The sequence below is a fragment of the Acomys russatus genome, chromosome 17 (assembly GCF_903995435.1).
Source record: "Acomys russatus chromosome 17, mAcoRus1.1, whole genome shotgun sequence".
In the NCBI taxonomy this organism is placed as follows: Eukaryota; Metazoa; Chordata; class Mammalia; order Rodentia; family Muridae; genus Acomys; species Acomys russatus.
The window spans coordinates 39,407,753-39,427,807 of NC_067153.1; the positions used below are offsets into that span (position 1 = coordinate 39,407,753).

General features: G+C 51.8%; 1 protein-coding gene across 1 annotated transcript in view; it reads left to right on the top strand.

Annotated features, from left to right (window-relative positions):
• The window catches only part of Mroh1 (maestro heat like repeat family member 1), a 56,857-nt gene extending 37,006 nt beyond the window's left edge, over positions 1–19,851 (top strand). The window contains exons 26-41 of the mRNA XM_051159802.1: positions 408–512; positions 1,468–1,603; positions 1,702–1,814; positions 2,887–3,039; positions 9,644–9,798; positions 13,546–13,711; positions 14,157–14,353; positions 17,087–17,224; positions 17,496–17,610; positions 17,831–17,977; positions 18,102–18,290; positions 18,561–18,716; positions 18,815–18,949; positions 19,029–19,131; positions 19,204–19,269; positions 19,614–19,851. Of these exons, the coding sequence (XP_051015759.1) occupies positions 408–512; positions 1,468–1,603; positions 1,702–1,814; positions 2,887–3,039; positions 9,644–9,798; positions 13,546–13,711; positions 14,157–14,353; positions 17,087–17,224; positions 17,496–17,610; positions 17,831–17,977; positions 18,102–18,290; positions 18,561–18,716; positions 18,815–18,949; positions 19,029–19,131; positions 19,204–19,269; positions 19,614–19,699 (2,160 nt within the window). The 3' untranslated portion in view covers positions 19,700–19,851. The remainder of the gene's footprint in view (positions 1–407; positions 513–1,467; positions 1,604–1,701; positions 1,815–2,886; positions 3,040–9,643; positions 9,799–13,545; positions 13,712–14,156; positions 14,354–17,086; positions 17,225–17,495; positions 17,611–17,830; positions 17,978–18,101; positions 18,291–18,560; positions 18,717–18,814; positions 18,950–19,028; positions 19,132–19,203; positions 19,270–19,613) is intronic.
• The last annotated feature ends 204 nt before the right edge of the window (positions 19,852–20,055 follow it).

The following is a 20,055-nucleotide window of genomic DNA, read 5'->3' on the forward strand; positions in this document are numbered from 1 at the left end:
CCTATGCAGCAAGTGCTGGGACGGGGATGCGAGCCCTGGCTGCAGTCCACTTGAGGCATGCAAGAAGACAGCAGACACACACCCCACCCCACCCTACCCATCCCCACCCCCCTGCTGTGCCGGTCTTCTGGTCCCTTCCTTCCTTACTATGGGCGGGAGGGGAGGCACCAATCCCTAGTCTAGGCATCCAGTGCCTCATAGGCCTGGGTCACTCTCAGCCACCTTGAGTGGGCAGGGGTGAGCTGCAGCAGACTCTACTGTGGGAACCACCCTGGGTCCGACCTGGGTCCCTGCAGCCCCCAAAGGCTGGCCCAGCAAGGATGCTGAGCTTGTCCTTGGGACATGGGCTTCTGCCCTCCTGGGTCGCTCCTACAGCAGGCCCCTGTGTAAAGAGCATTCTTGTGCAGCACCTGAGCCCGTGGATCAAGTCCCCGAGGGGCCATGAGCGGGCGCGGGCACTTGGCTTGGGCGCCTGCCTGCTGCAGTTCTTCCTGGAGCATTTGCATGTCAGCGTGAGTACCCGACTCCAGACGTCACCCCTCGATCAGGCCCTGTGCTCCTCATGCCCTGTCATGAGACAGGGCCACTAGACTCAGGTCAGGGTGAAGGAGCCACTCCTAGGAGGGGCGTGCTTAGATCTTTCCTGGTGACTGGCAGTGGCTGTCTTAGTCAGAACTTTTTAAAATCAGGAACAAATAGTGGACATTTTCAGATATCTTTTTGTCATCTACTGCAATCACCATGAATGTTTTCCCATGACAGTTGTAGTTTTGTTTTGGTGTGTGTGGTTATGTGTGCATGCAACCATGGTCTGACTGGAGTTTGTCAACATGTTTATGTTGACATGGCTCTAACATACCAAGAAGAACAGCCACCTGTCCCCAGGTTCTACATCCTGCCTGACCCTTTCCCTGCTGACCTAAAACTCCCCTTTCTTTTTTTTTTTTTTTTTTTTAAACTCCCCTTTCTTGTCTGGTGACTTTAGGGATGTGGAGTTTTGGGGGGCAGCTAGGCCTGCTTTGTTCTGTGCACAGCTGAGGGGGCCAGGGAAGGGGCATGGTGTGCATCCTAGGGGGAATGGTGGGGGGTTTGTTTGCAGCCTCTGGCAGGCAGGAGGCAAGGCAAGGCCACTCAGAGGAGGGAGAAAGGCTCAGTATATAAGATGAGCAGAACTGAGAGGTAGACAGGGACCTATTTGGGATAAAGGAGTGCCCTGTCTCCTCTTAGCCACGGATTTACCATCCGGGAGAGTCGTTCTGAGGGTGGTGGCTGAATCAGCAGAGCCCTGTGCTTCTCTGGAAGCCCCCACTCCCTGTGCTGAGGGAGCCAGGTGGACTAGGTGTGAGGGGGAAAAGTTTGCTGGGGCCATCAGCTACAGGGACGATCCAAGCTACATGGCTCCCCTCTGGCTCCTGCGGTCCTCAGAATTGCTACATCCAGTCCCTCCCACCTTCCATCTCCCCACAGACGCTCGTACCCTTCCACAACCTGGGTCTCCTTGTCGGGCTCTTTGCTCCACGGTGCGCTGACACGTTGACTACCACCCGCCAGGAGGCTGTGGGCTGTGTCCACTCCCTGCTGTACTTGCAGCTGGGCTATGAGGGTGAGCCTTGCTAGCTTGTGGGGACTATGGAGGCCAAAGTCGGAGATGGGGTCAGACTGAAATCACCAGGGAAGGTCTCAGTCAGCTTCTGCCCTTAGGCTTTTCCCGAGACCATCGTGATGATGTGGCTGAGCGGCTCCTCTCCCTGAAAGATAGCCTTGTGCACCCTGACCCCACCATCCTTTTCCACACTTGCCACAGCATAGCCCAGGTACTTACGGGATCCCAGCAACAGGAAGTGGGTGGCGGTGGGGTTGGGGGGGTGGCTGCAGAGTCTTGGACTAAGGGACTGCCAAGGGAGCAGGCCCTAAGAGGTGGCCTGAGCAGGTTTCATCCAAGGAACTGGTGGTGGTGGTGGGGCATTTGGTCAGCACTGCCTTATCTCTCATACCTGCCTGCCTCAGGCAGGATCAAGGTGCACTGCGTGGTAGGATCTCAGGGAATGCCTGAGAGAAAACTGAATTCCATGAGGTCCAGCTGGCTCTGTAGCTTCCTTCCTGAGGGTGCAGGCTTCTAGAATTGGAGGACACAGTGCTGGTGTGTACATGAGTGTCCTACCCAGAGTCGACAACTGCTCAGAGCCACACGCCTGGTCCAGCATGGGCCTTGTCTTTGTTCCAGCTGGCTGAGGCACATGGAAGTGCAGCACTGGACCAAGATGTCTCTTACATGCCCTGTTTACTGTACTCCCCGGGTACCATATCCAGCCCTGAGCCACACTGAGGCTCAGCAGGGCTCCAAGGACAGACAGAATGGCTCCTCCCTTAGTGTACCCTCTGTGGCGTCCCCATCTATGAACATTCCTGTTCTTGGTATGGTCAGGGTTTCTAGCAGAGGCTGACAGGAGGGGGCCCTGAGCCCTTTCTGGTAATGCTCAGTGCTAGGGAACCCACCCAGCCTTGGGTGGGTCAGAAGGAGCTGGGATCTGCAGTTGGGGGCTACCACTGTGATGCTCTTCCTTCTGGTGTATTTCCTATGTTGGGAGAAAGAGCAAAAGAGGCTGAGCTGGAGGCTCACTTCAGGGCTTACTGAAGTGGGAAAGCTGCACACTTGTCCTGAAATCCCTGTATTCTAGAGAGTCCCAGAGCAGCTCCACACAGGCCACTCACTCCTGTCCCCTGTCCAATCCCAGCCCTGCAGCTGCCCAAGGACCACCTTCCTGGGATGGTTCCAGACTCAGAGGGGTGAAGAAGAGACAGCTAAACCCCTGCATTTCCCCTCAAGAAGCAGCTGGGGGCTGATCCACTTTTGTTGTTATTGTTGCTGTGGCATCACCCTTCTAGGTCATTGCCAAGCGCCTCCCATCAGATCAGCTCATCAGCCTCTTGCTTACCATGTTCGAGAGCCTGGGAGACCCAGACAAGAACTGCTCCCGCGCAGCCACAGTCATGATCAACTGCCTATTGAAGGAGCGGGGCAACGTGCTGCTGGAAAAGGTGGGCGTGGAGGCTGTGTCGGGGAGGGCTGGGTACCCTGGACTTCCTGCTGGGGCACCTCCTGTTTCACTCTTACAGCTCTGACTGCATCTGCTCTGGGTCTGATTTGAACAAAGCCTTTTCTTATCTGAAAACCACTTAGAACTCGATAATGCAACTCTATTAAGAATTTAGGCCAGGTGGTGCCAGTGCTTGCCTTTAATCCCAGCACTCAGGAGGCAGAGGCAGAGGCAGGCGGATCTCTGAATTGGAGGCCAGCCTGGTCTACAGAGTGAGTTTCAGGACAGCCAGGGCTACACAGAGAAACCCTGTCTCAAGGGAAAAAACAAAAATAAAAGAATTTAAGGGGAAAAAGCAAAGTGGAAACCTGCCATGGTTTGTACCCTCTGTTCTTATAGTCCTGGCCATTTGGGAGATTAAAGCAGGAAGGGATCACTTGTGCCTCGGAGCTGAGGAGAGTGACAGCCACGCTTGGTGGTGCACGCCTGTAATCTCAGCACTTTGGAGGTGGAGACAAGAAAAATCAGGAGTTCAAGGCCAGCTTTAGCTGTATAGGTAGTTGAGACTATCCTGGGCTATGTAATGCTCCCCACCCCCAGACCCGGAAAAGCCACAAACATTGTCATTGAGCTGACACCTGCTGAGCTCCTGACCCTGTGACCAGGGAGGACGTGGGTGCACTGGGCCACCCAAGTCCCAGGGATTGCCTGGCATGGGACTTCAGGATCTCATACAGAAACTCCAAGTTCTTGCACGGGACTGCTGCTCTGCCCTGTTGCCGCCTTTGTACAGCCTGTTTACCATGCCTACAGGGCTGCAGCCCACACCAGTCTTCTCCTGGCAGTTGTTTCTAAGTGTGTTGGAAGCACTTGTACAGGAAATTTTGTGTGCAAGTGAGAGTGAAGGGTGTCTCTGCACCGCATCCTCCTGGGTCTGTTGGGCTTCAGCGCGTTGGGAACCCTTAGCCTACATTTAGAGCCTTGGAAGGTGTGGGCTCAACTCATTTGCTAAGGGGGCCTTGAGGTCTGTACTGAACTGAAGTCTCCCAGGAAGAGGAGCTCACAGTCATCCACAAAGCGGAGTCCCCTGCCAGCTTCTGGGTGTTCCCTGACCCCGGGTGCAATGTCTTGCCAATGGTGTGGAAGTGAGATCACTCGTGCTCCTAGTGCTAACCCCACAGTTTGCTCCTTACGGCTCTCATGCAGGTTCCTCAGCCATCCCAGAGCACCTGGCTACAGTCTGTGCTGTCTGTAACAGCTGTCTGAGGGTTCCTCCAGTTGGACCTACCTGGAGAGTGGTGGTGTCTTTTTATGATGGGCTTGTGATATTCCATGTTATGATTTAATTTGCATTTCCTGGTGTCTGAGGGATAATTGGATGGCTTCTTTTGTGATGACACCCATCTTTTGCCCAGTTCCATGTTGGGCTGTTGATGCTTTTCTTACTGATCTGTAGGGATACCTTGAGTATTCTGGCGGTTCTGCTAGTGGGTACACCTCGGGCAGGACTAACCAGCGAGAAAGAAAGGAGTGTCTAACAGAAGGGTCCTTAGACCGGAGAGCTTCACACGGTGTGCCCTCTAGACAGGGATAACATCCACGTGCCACTGGCTAGCTGACAGAGAGGCTGATGTTGGGGAGGTACTGCCTGGTGGGGTCCTGGAGGGGAGGAGGGCTCGGCGCAGCACTTGGCCCACAGAGCTCCCTGGGTCAGACATCAAGGGGTGCAGTCTGCAGACGGCAGTTGTGCAGATGGAAGGGAAGAGGGAAGTGGTGGTCACCAGGTCTATGTGGCTAGCCCGTGAACAGTCCACATCTTGCTTAGCTGTCATCCAGTGGTGGACATTTGGGCCATTTCTCTCTCTTGGCTGATGTGAATAGAAAGTCAGTGAGCACAGCTGCACAAATAGCTTCAGTCCTTGGTTTTTTTTTTGGGGGGGGGTTGGTTTGTTTGTTTGCTAGTTTGGGTGTATAGTCAAATTGAAAAAAATTTTAAGGATTTAAAAAAATATGTTTACTTAGGGCTGGAGAGATGGCTCAGCTGTTAAGAGCACTGGCTGTTCTTCCAGGAGACCTAATTAGAGATTCCCAGAAGGCACATGGTGGTCACCACCATCCATAACTGCAGTTCCAGGGGACCCAATGCACTCTTCCAGTCTCTGCGGACCTCAGACATGCCTGTGGTGCAGACGGACATGTCTGGAGAGACCTCATACACAAAAAAAACCCAAATCTTGCTTTTCGTTTCTTTCTTTTTCTTTTTCTTTTTTTTTGAGACAGGGTTTCTCTGTGTAGCCTTGGCTGTCCTGGACTCCCTTTGTAGACCAGGCTGGCCTTGAACTCAGAAATCTGCAGGCCTCTGCCTCCTGAGTGTTGGGATTACAGGTGTGCGCCACCATGCCTGGCCTTGCCTTTCTAACTTAAGTTTATTTTAGATTTATTTATTTTATGTGTCTGAGTGTTTTGCCTACATGTATGTATGTGTACTGTGTGTGTGTGTGTGTGTGTGTGTGTGTGTGTGTGTGTGTGTGTGTGTGTGTGTGTGTACACACATACATGTACTGCGTGCAGAAGCCAGAAACGGGGAGTAGATCTTCTGGAACTAGAGTTAGGGACAGTTACTATGGTGTTGGCGACTGAACTTGGGTCCTCTACAAGAGCGGCAAAGTACTCTCAATAGCTGAGCTCCCTCTCCAAGCCTGTGTGTGTGTGTGTGTGTGTGAGAGAGAGAGAGAGAGAGAGAGAGAGAGAGAGAGCGTGCACACGCGCACACACGCGCATGCCTGTGGAGGCCAGACGCAAGGGTTGGATTTTCTGGAGCAGTAGTTACAGGTGGTTGTATGCTGGGAACCAATCTCTGGGTCCTCTGGAAGAGCAGGACGCTCTGGTAGTGTTTCTGTGTCCGTGTATGTGTGTAACTATTGGGAGCAGGGGAGCGCATGCGTACTATGCCATGGCACACACAGTTCATGAGACACCGTGTGAATCTGGGCCATCAATCCCAGTCCTCAGGCTTGACAGCAAGCACCTTTCTTTGTCGAGCCATCACACACCAGCCCACATCATGCTTTTGGTTTTGTTCTGCATTACATATGTGCATATGTATGTGTATGTGTGCATGTGTGCACATACAAGTGCAAGTGCCTGCTGAGGCCAGAGGCTTGGATCCCCCTCGAGCTAGAGCTGCCTGTGTGAGTACTGGAAAACAAACCCAGGCCTCTGTGAGAGCAGTGTACACTCGTAACCACTAAGCCACTTTTCCAGACCCATCATTGTGATTTTGATTTGTGTTTCTCTGATGGTTAATGAAGCTAAGCATCTTTTTTTTTTTTTTTTTTTTTTTTTTTTTTTAAGACCAGGCTGAGCCTTGAACTCACAGAGATCTGCCTGACTCTGCCTTCTGAGTGCTTAGATTTTATTATTACTGTGTGTGAGACAACTTGAGTCCGTTCTTCGCTCCCATCTTTATGGGGGTTCTGGGCATAAGGCTCAGGTGAGGGGACAAGTGCCTTTAACTGCTGAGCCATCTTGTTGGCTCTCAGGTTTGTAACGAGCTTGTTACTTTATGGGTCTTTATACATTTTCGAAACTAACCTCTTATCGGGTACGTAATTTTCATGTACATGTACGTCATTCTGTAGTAACTTCCTATGTCGATTTGTCCTTTGGGGGTGGAGGTTGACGGTGTCTGCTTATCTCTTTTTATTGCCTGGGTTTCTGGTGTCATGTCCAAGAAATCATTGCTAGATTCATTGGTTTTGTTGTTTGGTTGGCTTTTTTTCAAGACAGGAGTTCTCTGTGTAGCTCTGGCTGTCCTGGAACTCACTATGTAGACCAGGCTGGCCTCAAACTCACAGAGATTCTCCTGCCTCTGCCTTCCAAGTGCTGGGATTAAAGATGTGCACCATGTCCACCTGGCTGCCAAATGCACTGTAAAGAAGCCTTTGCCCTGTTTCCTCCCCCAGAGCCTTATGGTTTGGGGTCTCCCTTTTCTTCACAGAGCCAGATGTCCTTGCATGGTTCTGAATTACTGAGCCCAACCAGGAGTTTAGACTTTGGTCTGTACTTGGCATCTCAGTCATCTTGTAACTGGGCATGTCAGCCTCATTGGCCCATTAGGGTCATGGGAAACCTCTCTACCCTGAGAGACGCCAACAGGTGCTTCTTACACACAGCCTGCTTTTGGACTTCTGGCACAACACTGAGTCAGTGTGGCTCTAGTGATGGCATGCAGCCGGACTGAGGTCCCACCGAATATACCATGCTCATGAGGGAAGCACACTGTAAAGCTGCATGTGAGGCAAGGCGGGGACGCCTGTGTCAGGAGCAGGAGGAGGGTCTTCTGTGGACCAAAAGAGGAAGCATGCTAATACAAGCGCCTGGGGGACAGAGAGAAGCTATCATGTGAAAACAGCCTGGAATGTGCTTAGAAAGTCAGAGTGAGGGCCACATGCAGCCCAGCCCTCCACCTCTAGAACACTCCAGGATGCACACAAAAAGCTGCACACGCATATTCATAGTGGCATTATTCAAATTCTGCCAGTTTGTGAGAAATGAAAATGTGGTCCATCCATACAATGCAGTATTATTTTACCATGTGGAGGAATGAAGTTTTAGCACATCTGCAGTGTAGATGAACCTTGAGAAAAAGAACGCAGCACTATGCACTGTGTGATCCACTTATTTGAAATGTTCGAAAAAGGCAGATCCACCAAGAAGAAGGTAGATTTGAGGTTTGAGGGACTGAGGAAGAGGTGGGCTCATGAGGACAGGTTTCCTGTGGAGGGTTATTGACATTTCTGAGATTGGATGTGTGATCATTTGCATAACCATCAGTGTGCTAGGACCACCGCAGTGGGACCAAACCTTCATGAAGCTGTTGTGAACAGGTGACCTAGACCAAGCTGGTAGATAGGGCAAGAGTACTCCCAGGTGCTGAGGGCGGAGGGCAGGGGCCACAGCCCAGAGCTAGGCAAAGATCCAGGTGTAGCCTCTTGTGCAGAGCCCAGATGGAGCCTGCCTGTGTTTAGGCCAGGAAGTGGGGTTCTGTGCAGAACTCTAGAAGTGAAGGTGGGCTTTGGAGCCAGAATGATAAGGAAGCTGCCCCACTGCAAGACCAGCACACCTCGTCACTGCTGTGAGCAGGAGGCCAGGGGCAGGGACCAGTGCTGAAGAGTCTAGAGACTCAGTCACAACTCCTGTCACAACTTCAGAGAGGAGCTGGGAGTCTGGCTGGAGAGATGGCTCAGAGGTTAAGAGCACTGACTGCTCCTCCAGAGGACCTGAGTTCAATTCCCAGCACCCATATGGCAGCTCACAGCCATCTATAATGTGATCTGATGCCCTCTTCCGCAGGTGTACATGCAGGTAGAGCACTGTATACATATAAACAAACAAACAAATCTTGAAAAGAAAGAAACCAACTTCCTAGAAGCCAGTAGCATGGAGGAAGCTTTCACTTGCCAGTGTCCAGATGCCTACCCTGTGAGTGAACCATGGTTCACTCCATTTCCTGTATCCAATGACTCTAGCGTTGTGTTCACACCTCTGAACCCTGTAGTTCCCCAAGGGAACTGCCCTGAATACTCTACACTGACTTTCAGCCTCCTGTACCCTTCCTGCCTTCACCAAGGGGATGGGACCCGGCCTTGGCAGTTCTCATTGAGCCCAGAATCTTTCTGGTGCCTGTCATTGCTGAGGAACTTAATGGTTCCATCTAGTGGTTTCATTGCCAAGGAAAAAAAGGACTAGCTCTGGTCATAGTGTCTGCTCTTCTCAGGGGCAAGATGACCCTCGCTACTGTAATCTCCACCTGCAGCTTTGGCTGTATACATTGTGGGGGTACATTCCATGTCTACAGCCAGAGAGAAGCCATGCCAGACTGCCTAGAGGGAAGCCTCGCACATTCTGGAGAATAATTGAGGCTGAGATTTGCCCACAACATTTCTGTAGCTCTAAAGGGAGTTCCTGGTGGCCATGCTTCCCCAGTCACGTGTTCATGTTCTCTAGTGTTTGTGTCACCTGCTTTGTATAGCAGCGAGACGCCCACAAGCTCAGGTAGGCACCGCTTCAGGTCCTGTCCTTCCCTCTGTGGCCCAGTCTTACTCGTGTGTCCATTGCTCCTGTTTTGTCCTCCCTTTCTGCCTCCTAGCTTGATTTCTCATATGGGTCCTGCCTTTAGCAGACAGTGGCTGAATTATAGGAACACTGTGGGGGCTCAAGGGGCCCCCCTGGTGTTTCTTGCTCTGGAAATGTACTTCTGCCTCCTCCCTCCTCCTGTGCAGTGCTGGGGAATCTGCTTCAGGGTAGTCTCCTACATACTGGTAGATGCGAGACCATAGCCTACTCGTCTCTTCTCGTATGGGATCTAGGTTCCTGTTCTTAGCTCCTCACACCCATCAGGGGATTGCCTTAGACCTTTCTGCCATAAGCTTGTGGTCTGAAGTCAAGAGCTCTGGATTTTTAAGGCCTTTCCTTCTCATAGCTTGGGCTAATGGAACTTACTAGAGGTAGCTGTGTACCCTTTCCCATCATGCCTGATGTGGACATGTGCCCAGCTCCAGAGCCTGACTGCACCACCCCACTTGAGCCCATCCTGTCTGCAGGTCCCTGAGATTGTGAGTGTGCTGCGAGCCAAGCTGCAGGATACCCAGGAGGAACATGTCCTGCCGGCTGCCCAGCACAGTGTGTACCTCCTAGCATCTCAGCACTGCGAGGCCGTGGCATCCAGTCTCCTGGGGAGCCCCCTGCCCTTTGACAGGTACTCAGTGCCCTGAGCTTATTTGGTGGAAGCCAAACTCCAACTTTGGGAGTTTTTCCTGCATGGCATAGTGTGTGCTCCTTCAGCACCTCTCCTCTACTTCTGCAACCCGAGTTTTCTGCATGAGTCCCCATGAACCTGGGCTTGTGGAAAAGGTAATCACACTGAAAAGGGCCCTACCTCTCAGGTACCCAAGGCATCTCTGTCCCTTTCTAGATGTCTTAGGAGCCTGGTTAAGGCCCTTCTTGGGCATCCCTGTTAAGCCAGACTTCCCATAGCTCTCCTTGGTGGCCACTCTTCTCACCCTCCTCTCAGGCTCCAAGGCTGCCTGGCTGTTGTGATTTGGTGGTTCACTAGAGTATTCATCACCAGTGAGCACCCCACCATGACCACTCTGGGCCCCTGGAGGAGCCTAGGAATCCTGTGTTTACCCTATAGGGATGCATCTCCCCAGATCATCTCCTTCCTCCTCACCAAACGCAGTCCTTCATTTCTTCTTGCCAGCCTTTTTTCCCTCCTGTCCTCTGTCCTGAGGGTTTGGGCTTGCTGGTCTCATCTTTCTTTGTAGTCCTGGCTGAGGGCAGAGGTTATCCTTAAGGCCACTATTGGGTCAGATGGTGTGGTCCCTACCTGTGCACATACTGTCCCTGTTGTTAGGGCACAAAATTTACATAGCACTACTGGCTCTTATTCTTAACCAGCTTGGAGGTTGTGCATTGGGAGTGAGTGACTGTGTGTCTGTCTGCATGTCTCTCTTATGTGTGTTTGTCTGTCTGCTTCTGTGTATGAGAGAGAGAAAGGGGGTGGGGTCCCTGGATACCAGAATAGGGTATAGTATCCTTTGGAGTGACAGGTGGTTGTAAGCCATCCCAAATGGGTGTCGGGATCTGAACCCTAGAAGAGCAGCGCACGCCCTTTACCACAGAGCTCTCTCTAGCCCTTCATATGTGACTCAGGTGTGGAGACGTCATTTAGGTGAACTTCCTCACCTGCAGTCATTTCACTTCCCATGGGTGTGCACAGGAGGGCCCACAAATCCTGGTGCTCAGGCAGGGTTCTCTGTGCTTGCAGACTTCAGACACTGCTTGGATGCAGGCAGAAGAGGTATCCAGCCTCCAGGTCCCATCTACTCACCAGCTGAGCCCCCAATGTCCTTCTGCTGTTCTTAGGGGGGCTTTGCCTGGTCCTGGGCTTTGCGAGTGGACTGATATTCCTTTTGACTTACTTGATGTACTGCTCTTGAAATACAGTGAGGTGGCTTGCTCTTACTGCTGTATAGTGAGGCTGTGTCTTATCTATACTGTCTATTCACAGGGGATGTTCATCAGCCTTTCTACTCTGGGCCATTAAGAAATATTTTAGCACTTAAAAAATGTATGTTAATGCTCTATCTGCATGTACACCTGCACACCAGAAGAGGGCATCAGATCCCAGTTAGATGGTTGTGAGCCACCATATGATTGCCAGGAACTGAACTCAAGACCTCTAGAAGAGCAGACAGTGCTCTTAACCACAGAGCCATCTCTCCGGCCCCTATTTTAGCCGTCTTTTGTAGAGTAGGGCATAAAGAGCCTGTCACATGAATGTTACAGTGGGGCAGGTCAGTGTGTTGTGCCAAGCCCGTGAGCCAAGTTGGGCGTCATGCTTATAAATGGTTGGGAAAGATCAAGACTACTTCCTGACATGTAAGGGTAATAGAAGATGCACACTTGTAACCCACCACCATGCTCATTTGTGATGTGCTGCTCTAAATACAGAGCATTGCCACAAAGGGTGTGAGGTCCACGGATCTGAACTGTTTGTGCTCTGACCATCTCATAAACCTCTGGCTCTGCCTTGTGTATATGGGTAGTGTGCAGCCAGCCATCAGGGGAACTGAGCCTGCCTTCAAGGCACTGGAGATGGCTTTGCCATGGCAGGTTATTCTTTCTGCCTTTCTCACAGACTCTGCAATTTGGAGAATGTTTCCCAGTGGTATCCATGGAATAATGCTGCATGACCTGGCTTCTGCTGGCAGGTCATGTGGAGGGACCCGCATGTGCCTAGCTCACTGTCTCCATAGCTTCTCCCTTTTGGTGTGGATGCTCTGCATCTTGCTGGTGTCTTAGTCTACTGAGCTTCTGAACCTGTACTGTAATGTTGTGTGGTTTCATTTTGTTCTGTTTTGAGACAGGCTTACCTCAAATTTGCCTTGTAGGTGAGAATGCCTTGAATTCTTGACCCTCTTGCCTCCACTTCTTGGGTGCTGCATGACAGGCAGTACCTTTACACTTGGTCTCACCAATAGCTGACAAAGCCTCAACCTCCCCACCCCCCCCCCCCCCCTGAGATGTTTTTTGTTCTCTATTTCTGAGCCGTTAACTTTACTGTCTACCTCTTTCATTCTGTCTTCTGAATGAATGTGTCCTTTGCTCTCTGCTGAATCCTAAGCGTGTGCCCTCCCTCCCCCCCTCTCCCCCTCCCTGAGACAGGATCCCACCAGACTACTCTGACTGGCCTAAAACTTAAGAGATCTGCCTCCTGGGTACTGGAATTAAAGGTGTGCACCAACCCCAAACTCACCATTTCTCTCATCTGCTGTATCTGGGCTGGCACCAATATGTCCAACAAGTGTAATTTGTGCCTTATTTCTACAAAGTCTCATTGGTTCTCTTAATTTTTTTTTACATTTATTTTTGTGCGTATGTGTATGTGCATGCCACAGAAATGAGGACACTGGACTAGTTTAGGAAGCTGGTTCTTCCCAGGGATTGAACTCAGATCATGGGGCCTGGTAGCAAGCTCCCTTATTCACTCAGCCATTTTGCAGGCTTCATTTCTCTTAGTTGCTATTTATAGTTTCTTTCTTTCTTTTTTTTTTTTTGGTTTTTTTTTTTGGTTTTTTGAGACAGGGTTTCTCTGTGCAGCCTTGTCTGTCCTGGACTCACTTTGTAGACCAGGCTGGCCTTGAACTCAGAGCAATTGGTCTGCCTCTGCCTCCCAAGTGCTAGGATTAAAGGTATATGCCACCATGCCCAGCTTTCTTTCTTTTTTTAAGATTTATTTATTTACTATTTGTACAGTTTTCTGCCTACATGTGTGCCTGCATGCCAGAAGAGGGCACCAGATCTCAGTACAGATGATTGTGAGTCACCATGTGGTTGCTGGGAATTGAACTCAGGACCTTTGAAGAACAGAGTGCTCTTAACCTCTGAGCCATCTCTCTAGCCCCACTATTTGTAGTTTCTAATTTCCAATAGACTGTTTGAAGTTTGTCCAACATTTTTTCAGACACGTGGGGCATAAGAGTTTCCCAGTGTTCTGGGCACTGCCATTAGATAGACAGGCCATCCTGCCACCGGTGATGCCTGAGGACTCTCCTCATGCCTCTTCCTTGTGTCCTTGGTCCTCTGACCATGTGCTATTCCTGGGGCCTGGGACAGATACTTCCGCTGGAGAAGCCTCATCTTAACTTCTGGCAGCTCCTTAGAGACCCTATGCTTCCTGCCTTAGGTCCTCTGTGTAGAGGCCAGCAGCAGTCTTCTCTCTGCCCTCTGTTGCCAACTGTTCCAGACTCTGGGGTCAGAGAAAGGGGCAAGTTCAGATCTGACATCAGAACACCATTTCTCTCCCAGCAAGATCTGATTCTGGCATGTCCGAGCCTTGTGGAATTAGGGGTGTGGGAGGGATGACACAGCAGCTTAAGGCAGTGGTGGGCAGAGCGCTACAGCCAGCAATGGCTCAAGAGGCTTTTCCTTGCTGTTCCAGTTACACCTGTGCCCTGTGGCGGGCACTGGCTGTGGAGCCCAGCCTCACCACTCAGGTCTTAGGGCTGCTGCTGGAGAAGATGAGCAGAGATGTCCCATTCAAGGAGAGCCGGGCCTTCCTTCTGGGGAGCACTGCCGACAGAGTAGCCACACTGCTTCCCCTTGCGGTGAGTAAGGGACTCAGGGTCTACCTTGCATGCTGCCCCTGCCCCCACATGAGGCCTGGGTACCCCAAAGGCACCTGGCAGCTGTGCTGGGGCTCATAAAGATCAGCAGGTGTTAGCTCCCAAGGGAACCCACTTCACATTTTATCCTGTGGAAAAAAAAAATAAACCCAGCCCAGCCACACTTTAAGCAATAAAGCAGCTGTGAGAATTTCCTCTCCTTTCTAAGGAACCAAGAACAGATGGTCTGAAGTTTGTCCCCACGAAGGCCACACTGTTCCTCTGTCCTGCCTAATGCCCAGAGAACTGAGCTATACAGGGCTTCTTGGGTCCCTCCTGCCTCTTCCCAGGGACACAAAACTTCAAGTGTATATGGGGTTCATGCTAAGGCTGAGTGCTGGAGTAGGGGTACAGAGGGAGAAGTGACCCTCTAGTGGCTCTTCCCCAGGCCACCTGTGCATTGTATGAGGTCCTGTCTGCCCCATCATCTGGAACTGTGGTACTAGAGCTCTACCCTCAGCTGTTTGTGGCACTCCTGCTGCGAGTCAGCTGCACTCTGGGTGTCCAACTGCCCCGGAACCTGCAGGGCAAGGAGCGGAAGAGCACCAGCCCAGCCAGAGCAGCCAGAAGCCTTGATCCCTGCAGGTAATGGGGTCCCTCACCTACCATCCCATGCTTACTTGTAAACACAGGTAGTGTGTTTGTATGTGTGGTATCCAGTGCTAGAGGTAGTACAAAAGACCTTGTCTGAAGAGTGGTGGGCTTGGAGGGCGTGACTTTGCTTCCAAGAACCAAGATCTCTCCCTGGTGCAGGTTGGGGTGGTCATTTGTGATAGTTAAATTTTTTTGTTTTTTTGAGATGGGGTTTCTCTGCGTAGCCTTGACTGTCTTGGACTCACTTTGTAAACCAAGCTGGCCTCAAGCTCACAGAGACCCAGCTGCCTCTGCTCCCGAGTGCTGGGATTAAAGGCATGCGCCACCATCATCGGGCTCTGTTTAAATGTTTTAATGAGTTTCCAGGTCTGCACATTTCCTGGGTTTCTTCTCATCTCTGCAGGTAGCTCCAGGCTGGGGTAGTAAGGTACCATATGGCTATGCTGGCTGGGGCTATGGAGCACTCAAGTGAGGTCAGACTAGTGCCCTGGGTTTTTCTGGTTGGGCCGAGCCTGTGTATTGTCCAGCACTGTGACATAGATAGGTGGTCATAGCCCAGCACAGGAGTTGACAACATGCCCTAGGCCTCTTGCTACCCAGAGCTGAGTTCTTACTGTCTTTGCTGAGTCCTGGTTCATTAGGGCAATTGAGGTAAGGGTACTTTGCTTATATTAGGGCGTCCTGGTAGGCCACGGTAACTGACTCCTGCATGCTGGTGCTGGTCTTGCTCCATGCAGCACCTTGGGCCACAGTTTAAGCATTAGTTGAGACTTCCAACAGAGGCATAGCAGTGCCATCTAAACCAGAGGACAAAGCCACCATTTCCCCACTCCCTGTCCCAGCTCCTTCCTACCAGATTATCCAGCTTTAGTTATGCACCTTAGCCAGGGACACCTGGGGTTGGACCGCCTCAGTTTGCCTCGCCTGTGTATAAAATTCCAGCAGAAGTTCGTGCCAGCTTTGCTCTATACAGATACAGAGAGAGCACAGTGTGAACGAGACAGAGCAGACCTAAGCCTGGCATGCTAGAAGCCAGCTCATCTACCTGTGAAGGCCCCTGGGCTGAGCTCTTTGTAGAGCACAGCTGACAGGGGTCACCAGCTGTGACCCAGTGCTTCAAGGTTCTATGCAGAGAAGTACCAGAGGTATCTCAATTGCTCATATTCCCCCTAAGCCAAGGATATGCTCCCATTCAGAGGTGTTGTGGTGGGCTGAGAACTGTGAGCATAAGTTCTCTCCTTAGTCTATAGACCCTGGTCTACGCATACTGTGGCCAGTGGCATAGCTCTTCAGGTTCTGGTGGATGATGCATGCCCAGTCCTCATATGGCCTACACTTGGCCCTGCCCACACTAAGGATGTTTCTCACAGGTATAGTTAGCATCTACCCAGTCAACACAGCAGCTGTGTCATTTTCTCAGTCTGGAACCAATATAGATTGCCATTGCCCTAAAGCAATTAGAACTTTCCCTGGAGCACAGGATTCCCGAGAGTTGCCTTCCAACTTGGGGCCTGTAGGTATTCATCAGGGGCTGTTGGTTAGTGGCACATCACCAAAAAAATGTTTATGGGGAGGTGAAGCCACTCCACACCTTCCTGTCCCCTCAGGCTGTAGCTCTATAGCCCTGGGCAGGGCTTGCTGCCTGTATGAATACCCAGGTGTCCCATGTTATTTTCACTAGATTCTAAATAATGTCATGTAGTCCTGTCCATCATACCCTCCACTGGTTGCTATCAGCTAAGGTCCCACATAGCATGCAGGCTAGTAAGGCCTACCCTCTGCTTAGATGGGCTCTGTACTTTCCCTCTCACCCAACAGCCAGAGGCTCCTACTGTAGCCACACCCATCACCTCTCAGTAGGTGAAGCATCACTCTTAGTGGGTCTTGTGTCATCCCTACCCCTAGGATCTACATGCTAGGATACTATACATACTGGACGCAGTGGGGCCTAGTGTGAATATGGCAGGGCTATTGTACTGGAAAGCATACATTTCTGCAAGGGGTGCTACCCATTTTGATAAGCCACATTGGTTCAGCAATCTGTTCGACTTCTTCCCCATGGAATGGGAAGGGCTATCTTAGCAGACGCCAAATTCTAGTTCTAGCTAAGCCTAGGAAGCAACACCATTATTCCTTTGGCAAGAGGAGACTGGAGTTAGGTGCTTGCTACAAGGACTTAAAAGACAATAAGGTATCACCCTGTTTTACAACACCCCCACCCCATGTTTTTTGTTCTCCGGTACTAGCTGTGTTGTGGCTCCACCTTAAGGATTTATTCAGCCTCAGTGAGTTGGCAGGGTCCTTTAGGCACAGGCTGTATCCAGGTCCAGGCTTAGAGCTGGACAGGTACCTAAGAGCTTTGGAGGCTAAATCTGTGGCCTTTGTGTATAGCTTAATGGTTCTGCAAACTATCCTAGAGACTGGTAAAGGCCAACCTAGTTAGCTCACCTGCACTCCAACAGAATGCTCGTTTCTCAAGTCCATTATCAATCCTGACTAGCACTCAGAGGTCTCTCTCTGAGCCTGCTCCTTGAAGGAAGGTACTGGCAATGATAGGACTGGGCAGCCTTTCCTGAAGGTGCATGCAAGCTACACTCCCACATGTCTTGCCAGTATTTGCTGGTCCTGGTAAAAGGGAACAAGGCAGGAGCTTGTGCTCAGCCCAGGAAAGGATGCCCAATGGTAGATGGGTCATCAAATACCACCCAATCTATACACAAACAGCTCTGCGGTGGATGCCCTTCAGGCCTTGCTGCTCCGAGGTGGCAGTCAAGATGTGTTGCGGTGTGTTGAACTGGAGGGAGGCTGGGAGTTGCTTAAGACCTCAGCAGGGCATGAAGACGGAGTTGCCCAGCTGGCCAGGTAAGCAAGCCACATCCTGTCTAGGGGACATCTGAGGGTGTGGGACATACATACCCATCCAGAGGCACAGAGAAGGGGTGTCCTGTGGGCTGGAAAAGGGTAGAGGGGTGGGAGAATGCTTGAGAAGCCCCCCAGTTTAGAATGCCTAGGGTTCTAGCCATGTGGAGTGGGAGGCAAAGTACCCCCTAGGTCAACACAGGAGCTGGTCTGGGCAGTACTTTGCCAACACCCAGGGTGACCAGCTCCTGCCTTTTGGGGACTCCTTCCCTAGTGCTATGGCAAAGCATGCAGGCCCCCGACTTCCTCTGGTGATGAAGGCACTCGTGAGCACACAGAGCTGCGTGTATGAGATCCAGAGGGTCACCTCTACAGCTTTCCTGGCTGAGGTAGGACTGTGGGGGAGGGGATATGACCATAAGCCTGTGTCTTGGAATGGGAAGATGCTTGGCCCTAGGTCAGGTCAAAGCCCCTGTTGCCAGAGGTTAATAGCTAAGGTAGGAGCAAGCCCTCAGCTTCCCCTCTTCAGGAAACCTATAGGCTACAGTGTCTGGGCCCAGGCTGGTGAGGGGCCATTGGCACAAATGGTCAGAGCAGCTCTGCCTCCAGCTACTCAACAATAACGTGATCAATGACCTGATGCTCCTGGAACCACTGCTGGACAACCTGACAGGCCGGCTGAAGGATTCAAGCGCCAGTGTACGGCGTCTGGTGCTCCGAGGTCTGGCCAACATTGCTTCTGGTTCACCTGACAAGGTGAGTCAGCCCCCAGGAGGCCAGGAGATGTAAGGGGCAGTGTGGGGAAGCTTATCTAGCTTACCACTGCTTAGGGAAGGGGTTAGCCTGTAGGGTGGGCCAGCTGAATGCAGTGGTCTCCTAGGTGCAAGCTCATGGCCCCCAGCTCATGACAGCTATGGTCAGTGGACTGGATGACGGTGACGAACCACACAGCCTAGTAGCCTTGGAAGCTATGGTGGGCCTTGCACGGCTGCTAGATCTAGTGGAGCCATGGGACCTACGCTTGGTGCTGCTGCACACAACCATCCGCATCCGGCCCTTCTTTGACAGTGTGAGCTGAAGGCTTAGCTTCACCCTCAGCCAGGTCCTGTAACTGATGTCAGATATATCCCCATGAGAGGAGTGTTTACATCAGCTGTGCTGCTGCCTTCCCAACCCCAAGGATCAGAGCGTCTGTGTTAGCCCCCACCCTCCTATACTCCTACTGCACACCCAACCCCAACCCACTTTCAAATCCCTAGCACAAAAGTAGGGGCTCAGAATGCATCACAAACCCGCCTTGAAAAGGGAGCTTGTGGTGACATGGCTGCACCCCCACTAGGAAAAAGTGGAATTCAGAACAGCATCCATCCGCCTTTTTGGGCACCTCAACAAAGCCTGTCATGGGGACTGTGAGGACGTCTTCCTGGAGCAAGTTGTGGGTGGGTTGGTGCCACTCCTGCTGCATCTGCGGGACCCTCAGGCTCCGGTGACCAGTGTGAGTGACCATCGCGTTTAGAGGAAACGGTGCTGGGCTCAGCATGATCTCCTTCAGGCCTGGGAGGACCTTGGTCTTAGCACCCCATTATATTATAGGCCTGCAAGTTTGCCCTGTGCATGTGTGTCCCCCACCTGGACTGTGCTGAGCTGGCAGCTGCCTTCTACAAGTACCTTCAGGAGGGCCGCAGTGTGCACTTTGGGGAATTCCTCAACTCCACGTGCAAGCACCTGGTGAGAAGAATGCTTGTGGAAGGAGACTCTGTCTGGGGTGGGCTAAGGACCCTGACCCCCTGACCCCAGTGTTCTACAGATGCATCACTTCCCTGACTTGCTGGGCCGCCTAGTGAGCACCAACCTGTTCTACTTCAAGAGCAGTTGGGATGACGTCAGAGCCGCTGCCCCCATGTTCACAGGTAAGCAGGCCCTTGCCTTAGCCTGCCACACCTCCAGTGTATACAGCACACAGCTTATCCCACCTGCTACAGGGTTCCTGGTGCTGCATGCAGAGCCTGAGCAAAAGCCACAGGTGGACCTGGAACAGCTCATTGTAGGTGAGCACACCCCCAAATCCAGGACACATGGCCCTGTACCCCATCCCAACCTTCCCATCTCTGTTGGGGGCTCTGCTGACCCTGTGGGCACCCGCAGGGACTAAGTGATTTTCCTGGATTTCAGGGTTTTTTTTCCCCTGTCACTGGTGACCTCATCGTCTCTAGTAATTCACGGAAACTTCTTAACTGTTCCAAGAGAGCTTAAAAAACACTAAAAAAGGAAAAACTATCTTTCCGTTGGCTCCCGAGCCCTCCCAGCAGAGGCCCGTCTGTTAGGAAGGCAGTGGGCGGCCCCACGCACAGGCCCAGGCATGTGCACAACTGGCCTGTTCCTCTGCCCACAGCCCTGCAGCTCCTCTTGAAGGACCCAGTGCCTGAGGTCCGGGAGAAAGCTGCTGAGACGCTGGGCCGCCTAGTGAAGTTTGCCTGAGGCTAATTACACTCCTGCAAGCAATACACAGCTCAGCCTACCAGAGGACTCATTGCCAGACAGGGCCAAGACTATGGTGCCCCGGTATATTGCCCAATAAAGCCACTTAGACCTCAGTGGGTGACAGTGTATCAATACTGCCTTTCCTTCTGGCTTTAGGTAGGTCCCGAGGTCCCCTCTGGAGTGCCACATTAGGTCAAGGTTGGGCAGCTGTCTGGGGGCTGGGGGGAGGGGGGTGGACAATCAAGAAGACAGGAACAATGGGGATCAAGGATTTTTTTTTTCAAGACAGGGGTTCTCTGTGTAGCCCTGACTGTCCTGGACTCACTTTGTAGGCCAGGCTGGCCTCAAACTCA